We start from the raw sequence: 23,901 nt of genomic DNA on the forward strand, positions 1-23,901 counted from the left end.
GGAGGATGTGCCGGGGCTCTGGAAGGCACCAAGAGGCACATGGAGGGGACTTGAAAGCAAACACGGGTCTTTTTTGAGGGAAAACAATTGGCCCTGGGGCATGCTGTAGTCCACTGTGGTTTTAGGGAGTGCCAGCTGTGCAGGGTTCAACCCAACAGCAGTGTAAAAGAAAGTAAGAGGGTGAATAGCTGGGGCTATCTGGGGGCTATCCATTTCACAGCCCCTTTCTTCCCACAAAATAGAAAATAATTTACATATCAGGAGGTGGATGATGCTGATGGGAGGTGGCAGGACTGAGCCAAGGGGCCATGGGCAGCAGCTTCATCCTCGGTCTCTAGCAGCTGAATTGGTTCCTGTGCCTGTGCCCAGGCTCCCTGCTCCTGGTCACCCATGGCCCCCCAAGGCTGCCACCATCCGGGTCTCCCAGGTCCCAAGGTTGGACTCGGAAGCGGTCCTGAGAAGAGGTAATGGTGTGAGCACTGGGGGCAGAGGAAGAGCAAGGGACAGGGGCTTGGGCGCTGGCATGAAGGGATGGGGCAGGGTCAAGGGCAGGAGCCGGGGCAGAGGATGAGACAAGGGCAAGAGAAAGCCGGGGCAGGGGCAAGACCCGTGCAGGGGAAGGGGCATTGGGAAGGAACAAGGGCAGAGGCAGGGGTAAGGAGAAGGAAACAACGGGCAGAGGCAGGGACAGGAGCAGGGAAGGGGCAGGTGCAAGGTCAGGGGCAGGGATGGAGCAATGAAGGATGACGAAAGGAACAGGGCAGGGACAGTGCAGGGACAGTTCAGTGTCAGGCACAGTGTCAAGGGCAGGGATGGGGCCAGAATCAGGGGTAGGGGGGCGGAAAGGGTGGGGCAGGAGCACAGTAAAGGACAGGGACAGAGGGCTGGCATGGGTATGGGCATGGAAAGGGCAGGGGCAGATGTTGAGGGCAGGGATGGGGCAGAAGTAAGCGCAGGGGCAGTGACCAGGGATAGCAAGAGGGATGGGGCAGGGACGCCCACCCTATGACAGCTCGGACTGGGTGCCCCGTGGTTCCCAGGGAAGGCTTTTGGGGTCGCCAGGGACTCCTGGCCCACCCAGGGCCCTGCCGGTGGCCAGGTGCCAGTTGTGCTGAGCACCAGAAACCCCCAACCTCCCGCCGCCATCCTGGGACCAGCACTGCCATCAAAGCATGGGGGTGACAGCAGTGCAGGGACCCACCCACTGGGGCAGCCAGGCCCACCGGGGCTGCCACGGGCCCTGCCAGGGAGGTGAGGAGCAACTCCAGAAACGGCTGCAGTGGGGCCAGGGCCTGGGACAGGCTGTTGTGGCTGTGATGCCACCATGCAGGGCGCACAGACATGCCTGTAGCGGCATAAATAGGCTACTGTTACAGGTGGGCCCGCAGCCTCATGGCCATGCTTGGCTGGTTGGGGGATCGATGAGAGGGCGACACACTGGGGCACTGGTTTGGCGTGTCCTCCTTCAGCAGCGTCTGAGGCAGGCGGTCAAAGCCTCCCGGGGCCCTGGCTCACCCGCCTGCAGCATGGCAACTCAGGCAGGCTCTCCCAGTGTGAGGAATACGGGTCAATGTGTTCACAGGGCAGGTGCTACGACCATTGCACCAGTCATGTTGCAAAGAGCAACACAGGCATGACCTGCCCGTTGATCCCAAAACAACAGCTCCCCTGTGGCCTTGGGGCTCCCTGCTTGGCAATCCAGAGCCTGGCCCGGGCAGTGGCCAGGGTGCAAAGGAGGTGATGGCCACTGGCCACCCAGCACCGGGCTGCCGGGGGACGCCTGCCCACCTGTCCCAGCATCGCGCAGGACCCTGACGAGCCAGGGCAGGCTGCCAGTAGCCTCACCCACCTGTGTCACGCATGAGTTGGCCAGGGAGTGGCCAGCACAGGTGAACATTAACCCGGGGCAGTGTTGAAGGCTCACCGGCAGTGTGGCTCCCAGCACCCCCTGCATGCCCATGATGAGGGGGCTCCGTGCCCGCTACCACCTCCTGGTAGGTTCAGTGTGGTGGGATCCCATGTGGCCGTGTGGGCACCGGGAATGACCTGCAGGGCAGTGACAGGAGGCACCAGCTGTGCTGCCCATATGGCCAGGGGCTGGGGGGGGGGGGACGGGACGGGGATGGGACGGGACACTCAGGCCCTGTCGTCTTTTCAGCCCCTCTGCTTCCCAAGGGTCCAAGCACCCTGGGCTCAGAAGATCTCCTGTGCCTGGGGTTGCCTGCACATCTCCCCTTTGTCCCTTTGGGGTGATTTCTGTCCATCCCCCACAAGCACCAGGGACCGGCTGCCCACCCACCCATGGGCAGGGGCTGCACCCATAGCCGCCTTGAGCATGTGGGCAGCTGAGACACTTGTCACCAGCTGCCACCAGGACTAAGGTACATCCCTGACCGTCCCCCCCGTATGCTACATGTAGAAGCCTCCCCTGCCTTGTCTTCCTCTTCCTCCTCCTCTTCTTCCTTGGGTGGCTCCACAGCCTTGAACTTCTGTGTGCAGTCGTGGCATGACCTGGCAGGGTGCCCGGGCACAGCACGGCATGGCATGACATGGCATAGCACAGCAGGGCTGTCAGGAGCAGTCCCCAGCCAGGAACTGGGCTGGCGGCTCAGACCAGTGCCTATCCCTGCGTCCTTTGGGCCCCTTTACCCAGTCCCTGGACACAGCACGGGAAACACCTCATGCAGGCTGAGTCTCGGGGCGCTGCTCCCTCAGGACCCTCAGAGATGCTCACCTTTACCTCCCCCAGCCCGACAAGGATGAGGAGCAGCCCATGGTATGCAGGGAGCCGGCCGGCGAGGGGCAGCCGGGCTGGGAGGGAGCCCCAGCAGCGGTCCCAGACCTGGAGGAGCCGTGCAAGCTGGTGCTCAGCATGCCAAGCAGTGTCCTGCAGGACAGGGAGATCCAGGAGGTAAAGGATGCTACTGCCAGCATGGGGATCCTCCACTCTCCCACTCCCCTCGCCCACGCTGTGCAGCTATGGCCACTGTCCTGCCAAGAACTGGTCCGGCGTGAGGCCAGATGTCCCTGGGGACACCTACCTCAGCAGTGTCTCTTGTGTGGGGGGTGCCAAGGGGAGGATGCTCAGGGACACATCTCAGAAGGGTGCTCAGGATGAGGATGCTTCGGGGAAGTTTTCTGGGAGGCTGCTGGGTGGGCCAAGAGCTTGAGAAGACCCCATTGGGAGCACGCTTAGGGGAAAGATGCTTGGGGCCACAGTTCAGGAGGATGTTCAGGTGGGAGGAGGTCTCTTGAGAGGCTGCTTGGGGGGGGGGCGGTGGGGGTGTGTGCTTGGGGAGACCTCTCAGGAAGACGCTTGGAAGGAGGGAGTTTGGGGCAATGTCTTGGGAGAGTGCTCAGGGCTGGGGATGTTCAACAGCAGCATGCCAGCCCTAGCTGAGCCTGCTCTGCCCCAGCTGGGCTCCCACCTGCCCCCCCGACTGATGCAGCAGCCCTGGCACCTGCTCTACTGCACTGGCCGGGATGGCTTCAGCTTGCGGACCCTGTACCGGTGTGGGAACCAGCCAGGTTGCCCTGCCCTGCTGCTCATCAGGGACACGGAGGCACAGGTATGGCCGGGCCCTCCCCAGCCCAACTGCCCCATGGTGCTGCAGGTGTGAACCTGGCATCTCCCGGCGCCTGGCCACAGCCTCACTGCTGCCAGCAGGATGGGGATGTGTCCTGGCACTGGGGAGCCCCACCAAGCCCCATGGCATGGGACTCCCCCAATCTGTTCCATCCAGGCCTTCGGTGCCTTCTCTGCCACCCCCATTCGCTGCAGCAATGGCTTCTACGGAACAGGGGAGACTTTCCTCTTCTCCTTTTCCCCCGAGCTGAAGGTGGGTCTGCAGGCTGCCAGCTGTGGGGCACTCTGGGCTGTGGGGGGCTGGCGATGCTGCTGGGACCTGGCCATGCCCGGGGGTCCCCCAGGTACTGGGGAGGGGTCTTCTGGGGTGACATGACTGCACTTGGCTGGGTGTGGGTGAAGCAGCCAGGGGACCTTGACAGCTGTAGCCCCCGCCAGGTTCATCCAGGGCTGGGGGCTAAGGCAAATCACAGCCAGCTGCGCAGGGACGGGGGCTCAGGGAAGAGGACCCTGCCCATCCAGGTGTCACTGCGTACCTGCTGCATGCCAGGGCAGTGTCAGCCCAGCACCAGCAGGATGTGGAGACAGCTCAGCCATGTCTGTCTGCACCAGCAGGGAGGTCTGTGTGTGTGATGGGGCTGGTGGCATCAGTGGGTGGCACCCATCCCCCAGGGGGGCCTGCAGGGCTGCTGGCAGGGACGGGACAGCACCAGGAGTGTGCCCGCAGGCTCGGCCAGGTCTTCCTCTGGAGAAGCAGGACGCAGCAGGGACGAGCAGAACCAGCTTTCCTTGGCAGCCCCCAGCTGCCCCTTGCAGGATGGGGATGCTGTGCCCCAGCCCACAGGCCTGGCTGACTGCTATCCCCACACAGGTGTTCAGGTGGACAGGCAGGAACAACTTCTTCCTGAAAGGGGATGTGGACCTGCTGATGGTCGGTGGGGGCAGGTAGGAGCAGCGCTGGCAGCCCACAGGGTCCCCAGCCCCAGTGGCTGTTGGCGCCACAATCTGAGACCAGGCTGCCCTGCAGAGCCAAGTCCAGGCACATGGCAGTGGTTTGAACCCTAAAACACTGGTGGACATTGACCAGCAGCACTTACCCTTTCATTCCCCTGACCGTGCTGCCAGCAGGCCTGCCTGCAGGTCAGGCAGCAGCCCCCAGCTTGGCTGCTTGTCCTGTCTCAGCCCTGTTTCGCCCATCCCATATGCCCAGCATCCTCAGCAGGAGGACAGCTGGGAGCGGGGCTGGGGAGGTCTCCAGGCATGAAGAAGGTAGGAGAGGGAACCCTCAGCTGACCGTGCTGTTGGCACATTCCCAGTGGCAGATTTGGGCTGTGGCTGGATGGAGACCTACACCATGGGGGCAGCCACCCCTGTGAGACCTTCGGCAACGAGACCCTCTCACACCGGGAAGAGTTCTGCATCCAGGACCTGGAACTGTGGGGCCTGGCCTGACCCCACCGCCCACACATGGGGACAAATGTGGCAGCGAGGGGATGCTTTGAGAGCAATGCCATGTTCAACAGCTGTTCCCTGCCAGCACCTGCTGAGCCTGCTGGGTCAGTGCACAGCCTTGCCCCTGCCTCCTTCCACTCTGTCACCACCAATGTTCCCGTTTCATGTGCCAACAGTCAGTGGGGGCAATGTGATAGGGGCAGAGTGATGGCAACAGGCTGCAGTGGGATCTCAGCCTCCCCGCAGTGCTGCTGCCACCATGCTGGGGTCCCTGCAGGACCGACCCCCACCACGGCACCAAGCACCCTGCCTGGCTGGGATGATGCAGAGCCGCCCCAGGAGGAGGGTGTGTGGCAGGGCCGAGCAGCCCCAGGTCCCCAGATGGAGGAGCAAGCTTGGAGAGGAGGATGATGCTGGCAAGACGGAGCAAGCCCAGGCAACCTCTGTCCCTCCAGCCGTGGCCCCTGGGGATGGTGCTGCCAGGGCTGGCAGGCAATATGGTGGCTTCTCATCAATAAACAGGCAGAGCCGTGCTCCCAGCCTTGTCCTTGCCGTGGAAGCAACAAATGGCGCCGTGAAGTTGAGCAAAGCAAGCAGTGGGGAGCAGGCCAGGAGGCGCGAGAGCAGGGGCTGGGCCCCGTCCCAGCCCAAGGCTGTGTGCCCACAGCAAGCTCAGGGGGTCAGCCCAGGGCACTGCTCTGGGGGGCTGCAGGGACCCATCCCCCCTCTGGTAGAGTCCACACTCTGTCCCCCCCGTCACCTCCTGAGGGCCAGGACTTCCTCCTTGGCAGTGTCCGGGCCACGCTGGGCATCCTGCCCTGACCTGATCCTAATGGAGAGGGGACAACAACAGCTCTCCTCAGGCCCCGTCCCACCCATGGCTCCACAACCTGCTGCCTCTTGCCTGGCTGACATGGCCTGGCCTCTCCTTCCTGGACACCAGGCCAGTTCTCTTCCTCCTCCACCATCCCACCATCCCTGTCCAAGCAGAAGGACCAGCCCCACAGGTGGGATTCAAGGCAGGGGTGGCCCAGGGGTTTCCACAGGAGGACAAATGCTTGCCTGGTTTGGCCACTTTTGGTTTATTGATTTTTGGGATCATGGCTGGGCACTGAGCTGGAGCATCACCCCATGTCCTCATCCGCTCTCAGCTCCTATCCTAAACCTGCAATTTTGTGAAGGCTGGATCCCACCAAGCCCCAGGCTGTTACTTTCAGCACAGGTATGTGTAGGGTGGGTTGGGTGTGTGCAACCTCGCCAGCCATTTTCCTGCTGATTCTGTCACCCACGGCTGGCTTTTCTCTCATTTCATCGGACACTCATCCCCTTTCCAAAGTGAGGTACTGAGCTGGTGAGCAGCCCCAGAGATGACCCTCCATTGCACGAGCTGACCCTCTCCTACTGCCTCCCCCTTGCCCACTTGCCTCCCTCCCAGAAGATGTCCCCTCCTGCCCAAACCTCCCTGCCCACTCTCCTCTCCAAGGCAGCCATTGTCCCGGACACCGCACCCAGCACAGCACTGCTGGGCCAGGGGAGCGTCCCCCAGCCGCTCCAGCCCAGGACCCTCCCACCCAGCATCTACCCAAGGGACATGGCTGCCCCAATCCGCCCAGCCCCCTGCCCACATCCTGGCCTTCCTCCTCCCACCGCAGTCCCATATGTGCTAGATGATCCAGCTTAAGGTTTGCCTGCGAATGACGCACACCTCCCTCACAGACACGCGGTTTGGGGACAACACAGCCACTCGCCGCCTCAGCGGCTGGCACTAGGACTTGCACCAGCTCCAGCAGCCAACACCACGGGCCAGGCGTGCCTACAGCCCCAGTCTGACTCCGGTTGCTGGCCCCAAACGCACCTGTGCTGGTCTCTCCAGCAGCTGGCACCTAGTCCTTGCAGCACACATCACCACAGGCTACGTGAGATTAACAGAGAAATAGTTAAGAAGGGATTTAAGAGACAACAGGACAGACAGAAGGTAAGACACATCAGGTGCAGGACTCAGGCAGGCAACGCACTGAGCGGCCCAGTTTCACATGCATCCCTTTTACACCCCTTTTCTGCCTACCCCCTCTTCATTCCTCCCTCCTGCTCCACTTGCAGAGTCCCACCGACCCCCTCCAACTTCCCGGGCCCGCAGGGTTATACTCCAACCAGCTGCAAAGGACCAGTCACCTGTAGCTTCTTGAAAGCCCATCATTAAGTGGGACTGTGCAAGTTTGTCTCCCTCCCTTTCCATGTTGTCCCAGCTGAAAAAAAATTAACATTCCCCTGCTCTCTGTACCCTTCCCAAGGAGTGCTGCCAGCGGGGTCTGCCCTCATCACCTACCTCATCCTGTGACCCTGAGGGTTGGCTTGTGGTGCTGCCGTTTACAGCTCCTCTGACGAGGTGCCTTAGGAGAGCAGCTCCCCCTCGCCGTACCCTCCCACGGGGCTCCTGGGCACTCCCCGCAGCGCGTGCCGGGAGCCCACCGCGGCCGCCGGGGTGCCCAACCCTCCTGCGCGCTGGTGCCGCCCAACACGCCCTGCTGACGCCGGCTGCGCAGCACCGTCCCCCGGCGACGGCGACGCACCACGTGTGCCCACATGTCCTCCTCACCAAGGCCGCCGGTTGAGGTGCCACACATGCTGCTGCCAACACAGCCTGCGAGCATAGCTGGGGGCACGCAGCAGGGCCACCAAATTAGCAAGAGCCCCCCCCATGGCCCGGGGTTGGCCCCCACCTTCAGCCTAGGGAGAGGGGGAGGAACCTCTTCCTCGCCCCGTTGAAGCTGTTGCTGCAGCAAACGGTGGCGGCAGCAGAGAAGGCATTGAAGGCACAAGCCGTTGTTAAACAGACTGGGAAAGGCTCCAATAAAGCTTGCCCAAGCAGGGAGGCACCAGGAACTGTTCCTCTTCACAGGCCTCTCAGCACCGCCCCACCTCTCGCCAACACACACCCTGTGCCTTCAGGCCCATTTCACATTTCTGCCAGCAGCGCTGGTGTAGGATCGCAGGCTGGCTGAGGTCGGAGGCACTGCTGGTGGTCACCTTGTTCAGCCCCCTGCTCCACCAGGGCAGCTTTTGAGTATCTCCATGGATGGAGACCCCATTACCTCCCCAGGAGAGTAGAAAAGTGTTTCCTGATGTTCGGAGGGACCCTCCTGTGTGTCAGTTTGTGCCCACGGCCTCTGGTCCTGTCCCTGGGCACCACCGAGAAGAGCCTGGCTCCGTCCCCTCTGCACCCTCCCTCCAGGTACTTACATGCACCGATGAGGTCCCCGGAGCCTGCTCTGCTCCAGGCTGAGCAGTCCCAGCTCTCTCAGCCTCTCCTCACAGCAGAGACACACCAGTCCCTTCGTCGCCTTCACCGCCCTTTGCTGGACTCTCTCCAGTATGTCCCTGTCTGTCTTGTACTGGGGAGCCCAGCACTGGACCCAGCACTCCAGGAGTGGCCTCAGCAGGGCAGAGCAGAGGAGAAGGATCCTCTACCTGCTGGCAATACTTTGCCTAAGGCAGCCCAGGGCACCATTGACATACATTGCTGCAAGAGCACACTGTTAGCTCATGATCAACTCACGTGCCCACCAGAACACCTAGATCCTCTTCTGCCAAGCCGCTTCCCAGGTGGGTGGCCCCCAGCACACGCTGGTGAATGAGGCTCACCCTCCCCAGGGGCAGGACTTTGTAATTCCCCTCGTTGAACTTCATGAGGTTCCTGCCAGCCCATTTCTCCAGCCTGGCAATGTCCCTCTGGACGCCAGCACGATCCTCTGGCATATCAGCCAGTCCTCCCCGTTTGGTGTCACCTGCAAACTTGTTGAGGGTGGACCCTGTCCCATCATCCAGAGCAATAATGAAGACTACTGGGACTGGACCTAGTATCAACCCCTGGGGTACACCACAAGTTACTGACCTCCAATGAGACTTTGTGCCACTGATTAACCACCCTCCAGGCCCAGCCCTTCAGCCAGCTTTCAGTCCACCCCACTGTCTGCACAGCCAGACCATACTTCAACAGCTTGTTGAGGTAGACAATATCCACTGCTCTCCCCTCAGCTACCAGGCCAGTCATTTAATCCTAGGTGGTGATCAGGCTGGTCAAGCATGACTTCACTTTTACTTTTTCCCCTCCACAATCGCTGGAGCAGCACCTAAAGCCAACCTGGCTCCTGTTTGGACGCTGAAGTCAGGTCTGCCCACTCTGCCCAGGCATGGCAATGGCCACGTGGCTGCAGTTTCATCTCAAGGCAGGAGAGGTTGGATCCTCCGTCTTGGCACAAACTCTGTGAGCTTCCTTCCCCATCCCTGGCCCCATGGTTCTCTACAGCTGAACTGGCTCTGCTGCACTTACTATTCACACTGCACTTGAGTAAACATAAATTAAGAAACCACCTCCATATCTTCCAGCTTGAGCACTTCCACAGAGTAGTCTTTGTCCTTTGGAAATACATTTGCTGTTTAGAACTGAGCAGTAAGACTGTTTTCAATAGAGTTCACACACTGCAATTCCTTTAAAGAACAGTGAAATCAGTGTTTATAAATTTATTCTTAGTCCAGAGGCTCAGAATCATATGTTTCAGAAAAACAAACACACTGTCTCAGAATTTAACATTAAGTACAAATTTTTGCTTAAGCATAAGCAAAATATATTTCCCAAGTATAAAGTGCACCTTTTATAACAAATTCAAAACAAACTCAGGCAACAATAACAAAATTACATTATTCTGAACAATACTTGATTTTAGGCAGATAAAGGAGACAAATGCCTTCACTCTATGATGTTGCTTCTTGAAGCATGATAAGCTCTTTACAAGCCTTTAAGAGGTCACAACCCATTCTAGTAGTTATCTGGTACGCCTGCAGATCTGAAATACCATTAAAGATATCAACAGCAGGGGTCACGCCCCATCACCTTCAGACATATGAGCACAGGTACATAAGGAAAGCAGCAGAGTGCAAAATGTCTTCCGCTTATTTCAACAAATGAAATCCGAGTTAAGTACGTGAATACTCATTCTCTGTGCCTCTGCCTTACAGCTCTCAGTTCCCATGATAAAAAGGGCAAAGGATACGAAGAGAGTTCTGCGCTTCTCTGACAGTGATTTCCCACTGCATTAGTTTCCAGAAACTAACCTAGTTACCCCTGCTTGGCTGTCAAAACCGGATGCTGAACTTTTCTTTCCCCATTTCAGAAATAAAAATCCAAAGCGTGTTCCAATTTCCAAGCATTACTGAACATTTTGCTTTGCATTTTTAGTTTTCAGGGTGGTTTTTTTTCAAGTTTTTATATTTTATTTAATGAAAGCAGCCTTCCTCTTAGACCTGAGTAAAAGATGAGAGGAAGGTGGTCTTCCTCATTCACTTTTTCAACTGGACAGACATTGAGCAACACTCACATTAGTACTGCCAGTAAGGGAAAAATGTAAGAACCCTTAGAGTTCTACAAGGCAGAGAAAAATTACACCAGAACAGCAATTGGAGATGCAGGAGAAACAGGGAAGGGACACAAGAATGGAAGAATTCCTGAATTCCTGTCTACCTGGTACAGTGTAATGCAGAAACAAGGTGCACCTGGTGCAAGGAAGAGCAGAGCAGCATCCTTCTGGGACTCACCAACCGTGCCAAGACCTGTGCGCACACCCACCTGCCTCGACAAGCATTTGGGTAGCTCTGCTTCCCTGCCAGCACTCAAACGATGGACGTTTTGAACAGTTTTGCAGTTCAGTGTAACAGCAGAAATATAACATTCAATTTTTCAAATATGCTATACAACAACAAAAGGCTGCATGTCACTGCAATGAATTGTTACTTCAATAAGAATTGTGGTCACAAGTCCAGCAAGAAGTTTGCATCTTCATCATCATCATCATAATCAGCAGCAGCTTTTTGAATACTTTTGAATAATCTTTGGTTATTAGGAAGATTCCCCTCTACCCTCTTTTTATTTGCTTGAAAAGAAATCAGTTTTGCTATTCTTGAAGATGCTACCTCTGGTTATTTCAGAGCTCTGTTACCTCGCTGTATTTTCAGAAGCATACATACTCCTCTCTTCCACAGGTACTGGGGGGAAAACAAAACAAAACAGTACAAAACCAACACAAAAAACCCAATGAAACCAAACAAACCAAAACAAACCACCCCACCAAAAACCTGAGCCGGAAATTTTCCTGCTAGCTCATGCAATACCACAATCATCTTAAGAAGGTATCAGGACTAGAAAGAACAGTAACATGTCTTCAGCATCTCTTGTAATAAGGATGCATTGCAATTTTTAAAGTTACTCTTGCTACATAGTGCCAATACATTCAAAAATGAGAATTGTGTTTGCTCTGCTGTAATAGGCTGTTAATTTTTTAAAGGTCCATTGGGAATATGCACTTTGTTTATGTACTTTGTTAAGTACATTGAAACATACTGCATTGTAAAATGCATTTCTGCATTGTTCCATAGACTCTTACAGTCTATCCAACTGGCTTTTAGAAGAGTTGCTGCTCAGGTTTACTCATCTTCTGAAGAAGCAGACTGAATCATGCCAAAAGGAAAACTGTTACTTATCAAAAGGAAGCCTATGTTTGCAACTGGGTTCTGAAGCAGTCCTGTGTTCGTCATCTTCCATTTTATTCCACTTCACTGGAGTTAGATGAGGGGCAACCACATCGCTATCCTATTATTAAAAGTCAGAAAACATTCATTTTTACTTTCTATCCTAAAGCGGGGAAAAGCAGCTCAGTATCAGACTTCAAAGAAAAAAATTAATCTGAGATCCTAGAAGCACTGTAAATCAACAAACATTGAAGAGTGCACATCCCAGAGACAGCAACTGCTGTAGTCAGTGGTAGTAGCATCTGGTGGGGAGACAAAAAAAATCCCCTGCATACCCGGAAAGCCTTCACTGTTGGCAGTTCACCTCTTTCTAAACTATTACTAGCAAATCCAGGAAGATTAGCAGCTTGTAGTTTGGGCATCTGTATATGAACTGAAAATATTATTCTAAGTGTTCTCCCTAAATTTGCCACAGCATCTCATTTAAAATTCTTGCAATCTACCAGCTGCAGGTGCCTGGATGTGCCTTTCACCGTCTTAAAGTATGTAACGTTGGTACAGTTACTGTACGGTCTCTAAAGCAGCAGCGCTCATCGTTGTCAGATACGTATGTTAATCTAGTGCTCGGGCACCACAAACACAGCCAAGAGAGCAATACGCTCCCTAAGCTTAGAGAGAAGCTGGCGAGACGCATGTTGCCATGGTCTGCAATGTGTCAGGGCCTGCAAGATGGATGTGCCCAAACTAGAGGAATGTGCTTATAGGATACAACCATACAAGAAAGCTTGTTGCCTGATCCATTTGTAAAAAGCCCTTTGGAAATTAACTGCTCTCAAAAGACAATGCTGGAAGTATGACATAAGAATGAGCCTTAAAACAAGTTGTTTGTGCCTATAGCTGTAGGCCCAGCACATAAGAACCCTCACCTACTTGGTCTTTAATTTCAGAGCATGTAGCTCTTTCCCCAAATGAGACTTGCAGGCGTCTCTAGCAAATGAGATGCAAAGTCACGGATATTAACATACCTGATGAAAAGGGAAAAAACAAAATACATGCTTCACAGAATGAACTGTTCGCATTGCATTTCATAAGCAACTTCATTAATATAAGCATTTATTTTACTTTGAGGGTTTTCCACTATCAGGAAAATATCTGAAAAAGTGCATGGAACTGAAGAAAGCTACTCCTTTCCCCGGTATGACTGCCAGACAAACAAAAGTGAAAGCCAACCGTTACGGGATAAATGTAACGGCACATTTGCCAGCACATCTACCAAACCTACTGACACTTCCAGCCTAGAAACTTCACCACTCATGCACGCAATGGAGTGGCTCTATTAGCATTTTCTGCTGAGAAAACTTACCTGATACAACTATAACTGCTTCCTTACAACAATGGATATATTGGAAGTATGAGCACATAGTAATTTTTTTTAGATTAAGGTGGCCACCTTCCTGCAAGAGGGGAGTGACGGGGATGCTGTATCACACATCACCTGTTTACAGCCACGACTGTTACAGGCTTCTTCACCTTTGGCAGGAGGAATGCAAAGCAAGATGCTTGGATTCAGGGTCTGCTTTAGAGTCTCCACTTTACTTGCCAGGGCACCTCTGACACAGTTCCCAACAAAAAACAAGACATCAGATGAACTGTCTTTTATTACCTTCTTCCTTCCTCACAGCTGGAAACATGTATATTCCGAGAGTTGACAGAAAGGGAAACACAGAGACCAGAAAAGGTCTTGCAGGCAAATCAGCCTACAGACTAGCTGTCCAGATTGCAGAGGTTTGCAATCGTGTTCCTGCAGATATTTTCCACTCTAACTCAGAGCAAACAGACCAACTGTGAACCTCCTGGGGGAGGAGTGAGTTTAACAGCTAGTGAATAAGGAAGGAAAAGAGGGAAAGCAATAGAAGAACTGACCTGACCTCTTCCCTAGATCTCAATCTCCCAGTGCTGTTTTAAGCCTTTGTATGGGAAAACTTGCACCTATGAACTAGTAAGTGTCTGTGTGGATACTAACTTTGCTATAAAAACATCACTTCTCAAATCATGTCGGTTAAATCAATGCAAATCCATCACTATTTCAGTGAAACCAAAGCAGATCCAGATGCGAGAAACAATAAAACCAGAAGCTAGGTTAGTGAGGAGTGCCTGAATGCCAAGACTGTTAATGGAAGAGCAACCTTATGGACAAAGGTGAAGAGCTCTACGAACAAGAAAACTAAGTAGTTAATTTGTTACCTCTGGTTTGGTGAAATCCTTCTCTATACACCACTGGATAAAATACTGTTTTGCAGCTGAAACAATCTCTGGATCCTGACTTCTGCAATAAACCCGGATAATCTGCTCTGCAAATGTCATGGGCAACAACTTTGAAACCTTTGGAATAAAAAAGAAACGAGCTTTAGTATTTCTTGGAATTTAGAGTCCATTGAACTTGAATTTTTTTCATCTGAATACAAACAGAAATATGTAAAAAACATAACACTACAATGCATGACCTTTATCCAGATCAATTGTATTTTTCTAAGCCTCCCAGTGTATTCAAGTTAAACACCGTTCATATGCAAAGGCTGTCAGGATTCCTGATTGTCATAGTACAACACACACTGAAGGCCCGCAAGGACACAGATTCCACCACCTCTCCACACTCCTGCAAGAACTACATGAAGGGCTGTAATCACTTCCATCGCAAGCTGTGAAGAAGATGCCTTTCAGAAGCCAGTTGAGGAAAATAAAAGACTACCTGTTCTTTACTGATCCTGACCGCCTTAGAAGGATCAGCCTTGCAATAGAAGAGAACATTATCGATGGGATTCTGTTCTTTCATTCCATAATCCATATCGATAACCTTGCATGTAAAATGAAGAAAATGGGATTTGTTAATGCTTGTCTTTAGTCTTCTCACAATAAATACAGAAGGATACACACTATACTTACGTACGTGACACTGATCAAATAGAACAGTAATTTGCAAATGATTACACTTAATTAAAAAAAAATCCGGTATTTGCATTTCATCTTTTCTTCAACCACCTTTCGCTCTGAGGCTGCCAGGTGGATATTGGCATTTACACCAACCAGCTCCCAGTCGCACTCCGAAACGCTTGTTTCAAACGCTGGAACCATGCCAGCCCCTTGCCAGCCTGTGCCTCCCTGAAACACACAACCACCTACGGAGGGACGCAGCAGTAGAGCTTACAATTTTAAACATGAGGTTTAGACAACATAACTTACATCTACTTGGTACACCAACAGTTCTGTGGTCAGCAGGGGGGAGCCCACCTCCCCACAACTTCAATTTGTGGGACAAGGAAAGCACAGTCAACTACTTTAAAGCTAAGTAAACTGCTACAATTTTACCCAGCCTGAAGTGCATCTTCAATGCAAGGGAGGTTTAGAAGTGATTTTGGTGCACTCTATGGGAAGCCATTTGTTAGCTCTTCCCAGAACTAACCAAGAAGAGAGATGAAGCTGTTTGATACTTGCAGACTGCTCAAGCTCTCTCCTCCGTCTCAGGCTGGCTCCTTCCCACCAGTGCTGGCCGGAGGCTGAGCTGTGGCAGCAAGGTGCTTTACACAGAAGTCAAAACCCAGGAGCGACTGCCATGCATCAGGCGTGCAATACTAGAAGTCACTATGCATGGAAGTCACTGTGCCGTTACCCTCTCACTGCGGACCGCAGTTTACTTGACTTCATAACCCGCAGCAGCGGTTCCTAGACTGCTGGCTTTAACACCCATGTGCTACAACTCAAAGGTTTCCCTGTCACTCCTTTTCAGAGTAAGTACAGTCACGGGAGAACACATTTGTCACTGGGAACAGAAGTGCTCAAACGACAGCCCAGTGAAGCCACCTAAAGCCTCTATCCCCAGGCCCTCCCAACCACAGCAAACCTCCTAAGGGGAAAGCTTGTTGCCCTCAGAGCCTTGAGCTGAACAGCTAGGACAGCATTGATGAGGCAACCCTGTGGTTTTGTTTTTTCAAATGTTATTGAAACATATCTCCCATTTGCACTATGGTATACAAGGCCCTGTGAGATTGAGAAGTTTTCACTCTGAACCTGCTCTGAGAGATATTTACATCAACTATGAAGTCTTCAGCCTTCAATTCCACATCTGGAGGATCCTTTTCTGGCTTGGCATCAGCAATGCTTTCTGCCAGGCTATTATTCTGAAAAAAGACAGCAACTCAGATTACATTTATGCACTATCAGGTCTAGAAGACAGCAACCAAACATATGACAGAACATGTCACTAAACTAAAGCTTTCATGGCTTCATAGCTCGACAGACTCTTCTTGCAGCGATCTGGTGGTTTGAATCCTTGTATACCTTAGCCCTAAGTTTTCTACCAATTTTTAGAAACAAACAAGCTTATGTAATTGAGAAGACCCAAATACCGCTAGCCTGTGGAGGAACAGTTTTACACCTGATGACAGGAAGGAGGGAGAGAGGGGTGGAAAGGAAGGGAAAGGGAGCACATCCAGTCCATCCAGGATGTTGAAGTCTCCACGAAAGCAAAATAAGTACCTTCGACCAATTGTTTAACTAATACAAATGTTTTGCAATGAAATTCCCCAAAGCTGAATACTAAAAGTTCTTACTGAACTTTTTTTTTTTTAAATGAAGGGCTGCAGGATCTCACCCTCTAACGAAGCTTTTATACCGATACACTGAAACATATTAAAAAAACCCCCAAGAGACAGACAAGATCAGTAATGTCATTGATCACTAAAAAAAAAAAACCACACACAAAAAAGGCAGGGAGCTGCTAGGCAAACTTTGGAGGGGATGGTGACCTGCTTCAAAAGCTGAAACCCACAAGGGGGACTTGTCTAGTCTTGGACCCGAGAGAACATTTCCTGCTGATAGCCAGGCTAAAGCCAAGCAGAGGAGCATGGTGGGATGGTGAGTAGTTGTTCATGGCAATGGGTAAGTTCTCATTAAAAGGCTGTGGCTGGGCAGGGGAGAAGAGGCTGCCTGTTCACCTCTGCCCAGGGCTGCAGCGTTCTGGGGAAGGTGCAAGATTTGATGAAGCAAGATTTCCTGAGAGCAACTGAGACTCGTGGGAGAAAAGCTCTGAGTGCAGCACAGAGCATCCAGGAGACAGGTCCAGAAGGGAAGGAATTCAACTAGCAGCAATTTTTTTTTTTGCTGCTATTTGTCCATTGCAAAGATGGGGAGACTGCTATGAAGAGCAGGGAATCACACACATTGTCAGGCTGAGGCATATGTGAGGTTTGTTGTGACTCAGGAAGCCAAGGAAAGCTTTAGACTGAGAGCAAACCTAGAGGAAAGAATTGCCAGGAGGCAACTGGCAGGAGACAGCCTGTTTATAAGCTATTCTACTTCTGTTCTGTACCAGAATGTATGTATGCTCACTTTCTCCTTTTCTTTGTTGTTGTTTGCTTGCCTTTTTTTTTTTTTTTGAAGTTACCTCTTCCAGTTAGCATTAACTGGAAACTTAGCTTTACACTGAAGAACTGTATTTGGGATGTTCCCCTGGCTCCGGCCAGCTTAATGATCACAAAACTGGACGGGGCTCTGAGCAACCTGATCTAGTTGAGGATGTCCCTGCTCACTGCAGGGGGGTTGGACTAGATGACCTTTAAAGGTCCCCTCCCACCCAAACCATCCTATGATGCTAAACATAACGGCATTGCAGTCTCTTAAGGAGCAGAACAGACACAGCTATGTCTTGGGTAGCACTGCTCACCTCCAGCACTTCAGAGGACACTGACCCTCCAACACCCCTGCAACAGGCAACTCCTGCCCCACAGGAGGAAGACTTCTCCCCCAATCCCTCAGCTGAGCATCAGAAGCTGCAAACCACTGGCTGGATATAATTATGGCACCAACAGTAATCCCGTCTCCCTTCAAAACAACACACTGGATGCCCCGAGACTCAATGCCTCTGGCTGGATTTTCAAAGTGAGAGTTTTTCTTTTCATTAACCAAGCTTCTAAAAGAAACTGAAGGCGGAACTCACGCAATTGACTCTCCTGCCCGCCTCCTGATTTGTTAAGCTATCTATCCTGAACTCCTCCTCAGAAGGGCAGAAACTTGACAATCAATGTACAACCATTTCATGCTTTCTTTCCTCCTACGTCCTCCTACTTTTTAAATACAGAATCTCTTTAATGCTAATTTTTCTTGGACAAAGAACACAGGGAAACCTTCTCTTCAAACAGAAAGATGAACAGAGCAGTAAGACATCTAGTAGTCCTTCTCTAACCTTACTCTTTTAAAGAGCTGAATTAATTTTATTAAGGCTTTCTAGATACAGTCAGCCAGTTCCGGAAATCTGGCACGAAAAATTTTAAGCATCACACTGGAAGGTTAGGGATAAGTAACTGATGTTTTGATAACATGGTATAGCACATTACAAGAAAAGCTAAGCCATCTGAAGTCACATCAGCTCTAATATAACATTATTTTGAAATAATACAACAGTGGTTAAACCGATGTCTGATGAGTGCTTTGAAAGCAAACACTGGAAAAGACACATGCATGCTCGTCCTAAGTATAGAAGTTAATATCAAGCAATTCGGAAGTTATTATTCAGTTTGACCTTTGTTCTCAAAGCAAAGCACACCAATTACAATTCAAAGCAAATGTGCGCGTTGTTATTTTGACATTTTAATGATCACAAGATGATAGTAATAACCTTCTCCATCACTGAACTGTAACAACTTTTTATGCAATTTTGTATTTTTCAGAAACGTTTTCTTCTGAAAATATTTCTGCAATAATCAACTACTGAATTTTACCTCTTGCCAGTTTTCTGGCTGTTTGTAGATAAAACTCTTGCCCATCTCCTATAATATGTTTCATGGCTCAGCTACATAAAGATGGGAGAACTTTTGACTCTATTTTTGGAATAGCAGTAACGCAAAAAAAGAAGAAAAAAACAAAACAAAAATCACACGGAGATAGAGAAAAAATGATGGTCAGCAACTTAGAGAACATTTTTACAGGGACAGAATTCAGAATCTTGCACCAATGGACATTACCTTTACAATTTCCCTCAGTGTTCCAGGTTTAGTCTCTCCTAAAAACTTGTATAATTCACGTCGTTCTATTTTACGCAAAATTTCTCGTGCCTCCTTCAGTTCTGGACAACTTGAGTGCAGAATTTCCAGGTAGATATTATCTGCCAAAGTTGCATTGACATTTGATAAGTATGTCACAATCCAGCGTCACAGCAGAACGCATGTACAGAGACAAAGGTTAAAGCAACAAGAAAAACTGCTGGTTCAAGAAAGAGAATGACCGAACATACAAAGTCTGACAACTGAGAAGTCACTTACAATATCATCTTGATTATCATCATATCCATAACAGTTGTTGACAGAAAAACTAGCTCAACTCTCTCACCCCTGCAAAAGGTTTTATTATTTCACTGGAAGTTGCTTCCTCTTCTTATTTAGCCAGTCTTGCTCAGCAGAATATCCTAAACCCTAGCACTAAGTGGCTGAGGGACAAGGGTGCTCTACCTTGCAAAAGAACAAAGCCGTTTTGTTAAACCTTCAGAATTTCTCAAGCTTTGGATGGTAGCATCAAAGTCCCCACTCCCGTCTCCACAACACAGCGAAGTACGCAGTGTGTTTCCCACCATCAATACGAACAGCAAGACACAGGTTTCTTTTGATGTGGCTTTGGAGTAGAAAGGTTCTTTTCGGCTGTCCTAAACAGACTTCTGCTGTCAGGATGCTGCTTGCGTGTCACAACCAACACAGCTGCACTCCATGTCTATTCACATCCCCTGGCCAGAAATACCTCAGCAGCTTTGACATGTGCTGTAAGCATAGCTCTGCAACGCCCTGCCTAGGACTGCAACTGGCTTAAGAAGCTCCCAACACGCTCCAGAAGCAAGCCCTGAACCACGTACCAAAACACCTTTAACTGAGCATTGTTTTTAGGGACAAGGTTGATCAAAGTCAGGAACTTCTCCATGAGAAACAACAGACTAGGACTCTTCAGATTGAGAGAAGAGATAACGCAGGGGAAGTAAGCCGCCCATGAATACATCCATTGTGCAAAAGCAGTAGTGACAAAGAATTGTTTGCTGTCTCATCCTTTACTAAAACTAGGACTGCTGTCAAATCAGGAGGCAACAAATTCTTCACCCATCATGGAAGAAAGCTAGGGAACTTTCTGCTGCAGAGCCTCACAGAGGTTTATCATTTGCAAAGATCCAAGAGGCAACTGGACAGTTTCACAGAAGCATCACTCATCACGGGCTACTGGAAACGAGCCTATTGTCCTCTCAGAAGCCCCCCAATTGCAACCACTGGAGGCAGGGAAGGAAGTGCTTTGGTTTAAGAGGAGGGGAACATATTCATCCTTCACAGTCCACTGTTACATCTCGTGTTGACATATTCCTTGCATCACTCTCCTTGCTGTTCAACTCTCCTTGTTGAACAGGACAGCCCTGGCTAGTGGCTCCTTGCTGCAGCAGACTGTAAGAGGCAGGGGACAGCCCTGGTCTCCTTGCCCTGAGCTGTGCTCCTCACAAGGTACCACGGGTCAGCAGGCAGTTACAACAGGACCCTGGTGCTAACTTGCTAGCATGGCTGATCTTACAGACCAGACAGCCCCAAGGGAACAGATCCTAGCCCATTAAGAACTTAATCTTGGTTCTTGCCTTTCTGCCCAGTCTTCTACGGCCCAACACTGCAATTCATGCTCTCCAATAGCTACTGCCCCTCAAAGCCAGCCCCTTCTCCTCCCCTGGGGCAGAGGCATGCAGTGTCAGAGAGGCCAGGCAGCTCCTCCTCTTAGCACTCTGTGCAGCCCCCTCACCAGCTCGATGCAGGTCTATGGTCAGGCTGAATGTGGCTGTGGCAGATGAAAGATCGCCAGCAGAAGGCCTTTAGCATGCACACGTTAAGGCACATGGGATCCTCTGCAACACTGCTCTCAGCCTCTGTCACCTTATCCATGGACCAAAGACAGAAGTTCTTGAGTCTCTCTGTTGGCCAGCCAAGGCTTGGTGATGGAAACTCAGGAAAATTGCCTTGCCACTCAGAAAAGATGCCTTGCGAGTCCTCATGAGCTGTACCTCACAGGTGCTGCAAAAGCTGCCAGTACTTGGGAGCACTCTTCAGCACGGTCTGCAGCATCCTCTGCCCTGCAGTTACCCAACCACAAACCCCTCATTGCAGCAGGGTCTGCCTTTGCCATGCTGGCCTCCACCCCCTATGCTGCATGAAGCTGGTAAGGGCACACCGCAGCAGTGAACTCCAACCAGAGGAATGCTGGTGTGCTTCGCAGCGAGGACCAGGAGGGGCAGACAAAAATGCAGTAATTTCTCCATGTTTCCTCTTCACAGTACTGAACCAGACCTTGAGAAGCAGGAAAATATCACACATCTCAGCTTATTTGCTTCACTCCATAATCACACTGGAGTTCCCCTGCATGTCTTCAAGTAGGTTGCTGCTCCATGTACCTACCCTATGACAGCCATTCTCACAATCTCTTATCCAAGCAGCCAGAAACTTTCACCAATAAACTAAGTTGCTCATATATTCTGTTTTCTTCTGTTATATTTGCAAGCAGGTTGCCTCAAGCAAACCAAGTCAGACCCAATCAGAGCCCTTTAAAACCGGCCTTGGGGTTACTTTTACACTACAACAAACATACAAAACTTCTCTACCTGGTGTAGCTAGAGGTAGTATCACTCAGAGCTGACTTACGTCCCACTTATGACAACAAACTCAGGGCACAGGCAGGACCTCCTGTCAGCACTGCTTGCAATAATCTGAATTTGAATGCGTGTGGAACATAAGAAGTTGGTGCTTCTCTCTCTCTCAACATAAAAGTAATTTAAACTAGAAGGTCTTGCTCTGCCAGAAAGGTATGAGGGCACGGAGTTTGGACAGGCCAGGTCTGCCCCATCATCTGTGCACAAAAGCAGCACTCAAGAGTCCTAGTTTTGGGCAAGGGCCCACTGTTCCAACAGCTGTAAAAACAGCATTTTAACAGATAATCATGTTCTTTTAGTTAAAAAAAAATAAAAAAAATAAATCTGAGAGCTCATACCAGTTAGTTTAGTGTAGGCTTCCATGTCCTCCATTGCTGTAGAAATCTGGTACAGTTTTCCTCCAGAGCCTTCTATTTTAAAAAATTTGTCTGCTTTTTGAAAGGCTTCCGTAATCCTAGTTTGTGACAAAATTAAGACTTAAGGATAGCATCGTTTTTGAAACATCTTATTCCTCAAGGGTCAAAAAAGAAACACATTAGTACGTTACAAATAGAAGACAATAGAAGAAACTGCATCCCAGGCACAGAGCAGACCCTGATTACACTGCAGTATGTCCTATCTCCATGCTGTCGATGCACATTTCAGAGTCTTTCCATTTACTGAAAATAGGTTCAAATCAGACCTTAATATTCTTTTAATGAATGAGCACATCCACTTTGTTCTGCTTCAGACTGAGTTTAACACAGCTTAGATGACTGCAGAACCCTGCAAGACAGTGGCACGGTCACTCAGCTGCAATGAGGCTGCCTCACAGACGACCATGTCCTTTTACAGACTCGCTACTCCAGGAGTTAACTGAGAGAATACAAAGTGTTGTAAAGGTAGAGCATCATGAACATGTGGTATTTTCAGGTAGGAAAAACTGATGTTCTTAAGATCAAGTTCTTCCAGAGTTCCCTGTACCTCTTTGTCATTTCCAGCTCTTGCACTCATTTGAATAGGCTGCTGTAATTACAGTAAGCCAAGAACTACTTTTCTTGGCTGTTTTACTCCTCACAAGTAGGCACCGTCAAACCTTATTTTTAGTCTGAGTTTTAGAGGATCACTAAACCAGGAGCTGAAGTTTATGATAAGAAAGCAGTCATGTACTGTGTAATCCTCTGTGTTCCTTTTTCCCAAACTCAGCAGGTGGTTACTCAGCAGCCAAGATCCTAATGAGAAAATATTTTGGGATACTAGTATTTCTGCTTTCCAAGGAAAGTAAAAAGAATAATGCTATAGGGAAACTTCTGTGGACATCAAAAAGTACAAATGCAGGTAGCCAGCTGAGTTGGTCCTGAACAATTCCTGCTGTGGCATTACATAAACACAAAGTAGGGCCTCAGCTGAGCTCACTACTCTGTTAGTAACCTTGGTCTATTAACCAGCCAGTTTGAACTAAGCGGTCTCTAACTTGTAGATAAAGATTTGACTTCAGCTGCCAGCAGTTAAACAGCATAAGCACACCTTGGTCCCATGATTCTTCAGAGCTGTAGTAATTTTCCTTTAACTGAATTTCACGTGGAAGGATGTTGTTGTCCTCTCTTCTTCTTGTTAATTACAGCCTCTGCGATACTCTAAGCACTGAGCCTTGCCACAAGAATTGGGATACATAGCTGAGTGGCTTTTATTCTATGTCACACCTTACTGATTATCGGAATATTCCAAATGGATATAGTTTCAAGAACTTAAAAATAAATGGAATGCAAGAAAAGGAAAGTATAATACTTGCATTATTTCAATGATGTTGCCAATCTTATGCTGGTATGCTCGGCGGTGCAGGCAATTCCGTGTGTGGAACATATCATACAAATTTCCAGCTTCCTGAATCAAAAAAAAAAACCCATCACCTTTTACTTTGGACATTGTCTTAATTGGAAAACTAGAACAATCAGCAATCAAATGAGTTGTCTCCTTCCATTTGCAGCATAGAGCAGAATGATTATTTTTCACAACTTATAAATTTTGAAAGAGACTCAGGCTGCCATGAGAGAGCAGAGACCTGACAGTGACCCCAGGCAGCCTGGGCAGAGAAGAAGACCTTTTGTTCCTTCAGCAGCCTCTTGCCAAAGCCACATTCACCCCTTGCTCAGAAGACCTGAGCAGGATCACGCGCAGCTGGTGGGTTTGCAGAGTCTCCCCTAGAAGGAACCGCCACAAGCCCTTTCAAAGAGGAGCTTGCTCTCTCCCTCCCTTCCTTAAACCAGTTGCTTCTGAGAACAGCTTTCAGAGCAGCAACTCCTTCTTCCTCTCTTGCGCTAAAAAAGCATCTGGCAGGCAACGCCAGAATCCCCTTGCAATGCAGAGTGCAGCCGTACCATGCACGCCCCGTATGTCCTCAGTGTGCTGCTAAACCTCACACGCATTTTGTGGCTGAGCACCCCCTCAGTTCACACACACTGCTTACCTTGTCACGGGTACAAATATGCTTCTGGTTTTTTACTTCACAGACCCGAGTGAATTTAAGTAATCGCTTATAATCAAAATTATTCTGGATTCCTAGGTGATGGCAGTCCCTAAAAATATTCCACAGAGAGTGTTTAGCAATGAGACCACACATAAATACAGTAGCATTTTTGCAGTAGGAATTCAC

The 23,901-nt window shown here is 50.2% G+C and overlaps 2 protein-coding genes across 2 annotated transcripts in view; one reads left to right on the forward strand and one right to left on the reverse strand.

Moving 5' to 3' along the window:
* The first annotated feature begins 1,901 nt into the window (after positions 1-1,901).
* On the forward strand, positions 1,902-5,571 carry TLDC2 (TBC/LysM-associated domain containing 2). The gene is made up of 6 exons (XM_064465156.1): positions 1,902-1,994; positions 2,750-2,911; positions 3,417-3,569; positions 3,744-3,839; positions 4,458-4,531; positions 4,903-5,571. The coding sequence occupies exons 1-6, from the start codon at positions 1,953-1,955 to the stop codon at positions 5,036-5,038; spliced, it is 663 nt and encodes a 220-aa protein (XP_064321226.1). The 5' UTR covers positions 1,902-1,952; the 3' UTR covers positions 5,039-5,571.
* A 3,973-nt stretch (positions 5,572-9,544) lies between these two features.
* SAMHD1 (SAM and HD domain containing deoxynucleoside triphosphate triphosphohydrolase 1) overlaps positions 9,545-23,901 on the reverse strand; it is a 28,116-nt gene continuing 13,759 nt past the window's right edge. The window contains exons 9-16 of the mRNA XM_064465080.1: positions 23,716-23,824; positions 23,041-23,132; positions 21,608-21,723; positions 18,577-18,716; positions 15,646-15,735; positions 14,310-14,414; positions 13,805-13,942; positions 9,545-11,681 (exon numbers count right to left, since the gene is read on the reverse strand). Coding sequence (XP_064321150.1) covers positions 11,565-11,681; positions 13,805-13,942; positions 14,310-14,414; positions 15,646-15,735; positions 18,577-18,716; positions 21,608-21,723; positions 23,041-23,132; positions 23,716-23,824 — 907 coding nt within the window. The 3' untranslated portion in view covers positions 9,545-11,564. The remainder of the gene's footprint in view (positions 11,682-13,804; positions 13,943-14,309; positions 14,415-15,645; positions 15,736-18,576; positions 18,717-21,607; positions 21,724-23,040; positions 23,133-23,715; positions 23,825-23,901) is intronic.

Source organism: Phalacrocorax carbo, chromosome 14 (assembly GCF_963921805.1).
Source record: "Phalacrocorax carbo chromosome 14, bPhaCar2.1, whole genome shotgun sequence".
Taxonomy (NCBI): Eukaryota; Metazoa; Chordata; class Aves; order Suliformes; family Phalacrocoracidae; genus Phalacrocorax; species Phalacrocorax carbo.